Source organism: Penaeus chinensis, chromosome 30 (assembly GCF_019202785.1).
Source record: "Penaeus chinensis breed Huanghai No. 1 chromosome 30, ASM1920278v2, whole genome shotgun sequence".
Classification (NCBI taxonomy): Eukaryota; Metazoa; Arthropoda; class Malacostraca; order Decapoda; family Penaeidae; genus Penaeus; species Penaeus chinensis.
In genome coordinates, this window is record NC_061848.1 from 9,373,958 (window position 1) to 9,378,957 (window position 5,000).

Consider the following 5,000-nt stretch of genomic DNA (forward strand, 5'->3'; position numbering starts at 1 on the left):
CCATTATAGAAATTCTAAATTCTAATTGCCTTGAGAGGAAATGTCACAAAATCTGTTGCTGTTTTAGATTTACAAACTTGAACTGTAAATTTCAAATCAGTTTTTCAAGAGGCATCTGCTAATCATTCATCACAACATTGATAAATCTTGTGACCAAACACTGATTTCTTATATTCTATTCTAATACTTTCACAAAGTAAAATACATATTATCACAGTATAATATCTCTTTAAAAGAGATAATGAATTCATAAGTATTGTATACTCATATCTGAATACTTTAGGTAATATCTTCTAAATCCAAGAAAATCTTTCCTTGATTTCTTTTCTTATAATCTTTAAAAGGAGCAGAAAGAAACTTGTTGCTGTTGAGCATAGGATTCCTAGCACAGATAGAAAGCAGCACACCATTCACTAGTAGCATAACACTATGTTAACTAAAAGCATTCCACATTTGGCGAAACAGTTATACCTCATTTATAACTAAATAAAATACATGCAAGCAAGTAAACATCTTATTTGTACTTGTTTATTGAGAAAATAAAAAACCTGGAATGTTTTTTTTTTGTGCTAATATAAAGCTTATTCTATATTTGAAAAAGAATGAAAAGAAAATTGAATGGCAATTCTCTGGAAGCTTTTTCATAAGACCAACACATAAACCTTTATAATCAAATGTCATTCACACAAGCATACACAAAATCATAGACATGCAGAGTGAAAGACACATAAAAATAATGAAAAGGAGAGACAAAAATAAACACACACACACACACACACACACACACACACACACACACACACACACACATCCACCAATAATTACCATTACTATTATTATTATTATTATTATTACTATTATCATTATTATTATTACTATTATTATTACTATCATTATTATTATTATAAAAAAAAAAAAATGTAGAGATACAGAAATAAAAAATGCACATATACAACCCAAAACCAAATGTGCATGTTAACATATGCAGAAGTCCATGTTCATACACTTACAAACAGATAAACATACCCACAAACATACATTCTAACACAGACACATTCACACTTGTAAGCACAAACACAGATAAACATATATCCATCACCTGTCCTCATAAACCATTCATCAGAAGCATAACAAATAAAATTAATTATTTTTTCTAAATAATACCTTCATCTACAAAAAACGCATATACATATCAATGTCACTGGTACTTAAAGTTATGTAATTGCATTGTGCTTTTCTCCATTGTGGGTACGTAGATGTATCTTGAGATTGCTTTTCTGGGTACAGCGGAATGGACAGTAATGGCAAGAATAAGGTTTCTCTCCAGTGTGAGTTCGAAGATGAATTTTGAGATTGCCGCTCTGTGTGCAGCGAAATGGACAGCACGGACAGATGTAAGGCTTCTCTCCAGTATGAGTTCTCAAATGGACTGCATAGTGAGCATACTTGGGCGTGGAGTAACCACAGTAGGAACACTGGTGTATCTTGTTGGTTGAGGTTTGACTCATGCCAAAGCCTTTCACGTCTTCTCCACTTGAAGTCAGTCCATCAGGGTCCCGTCCCACCTGTAGGGGATGCCCATCATTTTTATTGCAATTCAGTGCTATAAATTATAGATCTTAACGAAATTAGGTGGTTTAGTTAAAGACTTATTTCTGACAAGTAAACATCTTAAAAAACTAGGTACACATCTGGAAATTTTACTGTGGAACTTTAATCTTGCCCATAATATTCGTTTCAGATGTACATACTGAACAGGTACCATATGAGAGAGAAAGAAAGAAAGAGAGAATGAAATAGAGAAAATGTGTGTGTGTTTGTGTATCATTGTGTGCTGAGTATGATTTGGTCCTCAATCATATCTATAGAAAATTTATCTATATTAATGCCTGTGGAGACAAATAAATAAATATATTCCACATTGATATATCTAAAATATTTAATTACCAGGTTTAAATAATAATGTATTATGATTAAATTATTAAGATTCGGAAGAAGGAGCTCATAACATGACAGACAGACTGACACATACATACACACTGGAAAAGAAATGAAAAGAAAGAAAGAAAGAAAGAAAAAAATGTTATATCCATTTTTGCTTAACCAGTCACATGCTAGAAAAGAAAAGAAAGTACTGTAAAACCACAATTGCAAAACTAAGCCAAATAAGTAAGTGTGAAGCAAGACTATTTTTTATTTTAATGATTGCAATTCTGATACTCACTGTGAATCTTATGTTAAATCTTATTTTAACTTAACCTTCAGAGACAATAACAGCAACATTATGGATATCAGGGATATAATCAATATTGAATCACAGAAATTCGGAACAAAATTGAAAATTGTAATTTTTGACAACAGAAACTTAAGCAAAATTTAAAATCCATATTTTTCTTTACAAGACTGAAGTAAAAATACAAAGTCTTGATTCTCAGTAACATGATTTTACTTCTAAGCATGAGGCTGCTAAGCTTAAGGGAAATATTAAAATGTCAAAGGCAAATGATTCTCAAAGCATCATTTACATAAAAACGGGTAAAGAGACTTCCTCTGACTTCATATGCAATTCTGAAAAATAAGTGTGATAAATGATGCGTGAATACAAAATCTTTCATATATACTTATATGCATTTTCATATATAATTATATGCACATTTATCAGTATTTGTATGCATATAAATTTAACAAGAACATTTTCAGAACACTTTACATATAAATACAGAGCTACCTATTAAACTTAAGGATGCAGAGTAACAATTACAACAATCTCTTGATTTTTTGCTCTGCTATTTGACCTCCTAAGGCTTTTGATAAAAAAATATAAATAACAGAATATACACAAAATAATTTTTATAACATATAAACCTAACCTTCATATCATACAGATTCAATCTTGACAAAGCAAGTTTAGGAAACATCAATTCATATAGCAATTAGCTCTTTAGCAGAATGCATTAAAACAAACACAAACAAAGGGAAAAGAGTTTTCTTAAATATTGCTGTTAGCTCTAACCCACACAAAATGCTTAGTATTATTCATAAACATAAAATCACATACATCATTTTATGTAATGATATGATTGGAGGGAGGGAGGGGGGGGGGGGGAGAGAGAGAGAGAGAGAGAGAGAGAGAGAGAGAGAGAGAGAGAGAGAGAGAGAGAGAGAGAGAGAGAGAGAGAGAGAGAGAGAGAGAGACAGAGAGAGAGAGAGAGAGAGAGAAAGAGAGAGACAGAGAGAGCGAGACTGACAGACAGAGAGAGCGAGAGAGACAGATAGAGAGAGCGAGAGAGATAGAGAGAGAGAGCGAGAGAGACAGACAGAGAGAGCGAGAGAGACAGACAGAGACAGCGAGGGAGAATAATAACAAAAGACCATATGTTATTAAAAAAAGGCGCATACCCTGGGTCACCTAATCTAGAAATCAACACTGGAGTTGTTTAACCTTAACTACATAGGAGCAATAGGAGCTATGTGTAATGGCACACTATTGCTGCTTCTAAACAATACAGGAACTTCCTCCTCATACTTAAATATACAGTCTTCTTAATATAATGTTCAAACATATTCCACAATGATGATGCCATTTGTAGATTCACAAATGGAAGACTCACTTATTATATGGCACTAAAGAGTTTTTTCCACTTAATATACCACTTATAACCAACATAAATCTCCTTTATCACATTACAATAATTCTGCTGTTAATCCATTATTAATAATACTTCTGATACTCTTATCATCTTATAAGTGCATAACAAAATAAGTATTTCTTAATTCAGATATATCATTTGACCTAAACTTAGGTACAACAATAACATTATAATACATCCCAATCTTTTTTTAAATACATCGCATTTATATATATCATAAAATAAATATTTCAATACACATATTACAAGATGTATTGGTATTAATATAAAATGCTTCTTTATGCTAAGAAAAGGATTAATCTGCATATATTTGATATACAATATTAGGAAGCTTTTTTATTCTTGTGTGTTTCTAAAAAGATAAAATAAAAAAAAAATTGAGGTTCTAGTAACCATTTTTGATCAATTTTAAGGCAATTCCACGAGAATATGAGCAAACAGTATTGCTAAAATGACAAGGGGGGGGTAGACCTAGGGTCAATCTTTACTGTGTTGCTGGAACCTCAATATATTTTCATTTGACCAATATAGCCTTACCTAAACACATACAATAAATAAATAAATAATAAAGAAAAAATAATAAGAATAATCTTTTTTCAAGTAAGACTTTTAACCCAAATCTGACAGGCACAATGGGCGTACATGCCACGCCCATTGTGAGTTTACTTTAATAATTGTTTTTGCACACAGATGGCTATACTTGTACTAGGTCAACAATGAGCCAATTACGAGTACTGCCTGTCTAGCCTGTTTACCTTTTTCCTTGATTTACAAAAATATTTTGGTATCTTGTATTGCGGTTACTAATGTCAAAAACATTATAGTAATAATAATGTCTATAATAAAATAGCACCATTGATATTTATAACATTAGTAAAAAAAAAGTTTTTCCCACCAATTCAAGGAAAGGTGAAATCAGATAAGGTCACAAGGTCTACTAATTGACTCCTTTGTGGCTAAGCACTAGCAGAGCCATATATGTGCAGAGACATTTCTCTCTCTCACACACACACACACACACACACACACACACACACACACACACACACACACACACACACACACACACACACACATACAAATGTGTGTGTATATACATATACACATGTATATATATATATATATATATATATATATATATATATATATATATATATATACACACACACACACATATATACACATATATAAGAGCACAGCATTTTCCCGGTATCATTACTAGAAAAATCATGCTTTAATAAATTTATAGATTTAAAGTATTTTTCTTATAGCAAACAAAATGAATATTAAAATACTTAAGTAATATATCTAAATACACAACAAATTGTAGCTATAAAAACTGCAACAAAC

At 31.4% G+C, this 5,000-nt stretch overlaps 1 protein-coding gene across 1 annotated transcript in view; it reads right to left on the reverse strand.

Moving 5' to 3' along the window:
• Positions 1 to 1,299, reverse strand: part of LOC125041182 (protein krueppel-like) — a 2,796-nt gene extending 1,497 nt beyond the window's left edge. The window contains exon 1 of the mRNA XM_047636012.1: positions 1,165 to 1,299. Coding sequence (XP_047491968.1) covers positions 1,165 to 1,170 — 6 coding nt within the window. The 5' untranslated portion in view covers positions 1,171 to 1,299. The remainder of the gene's footprint in view (positions 1 to 1,164) is intronic.
• Positions 1,300 to 5,000: the final 3,701 nt, after the last annotated feature.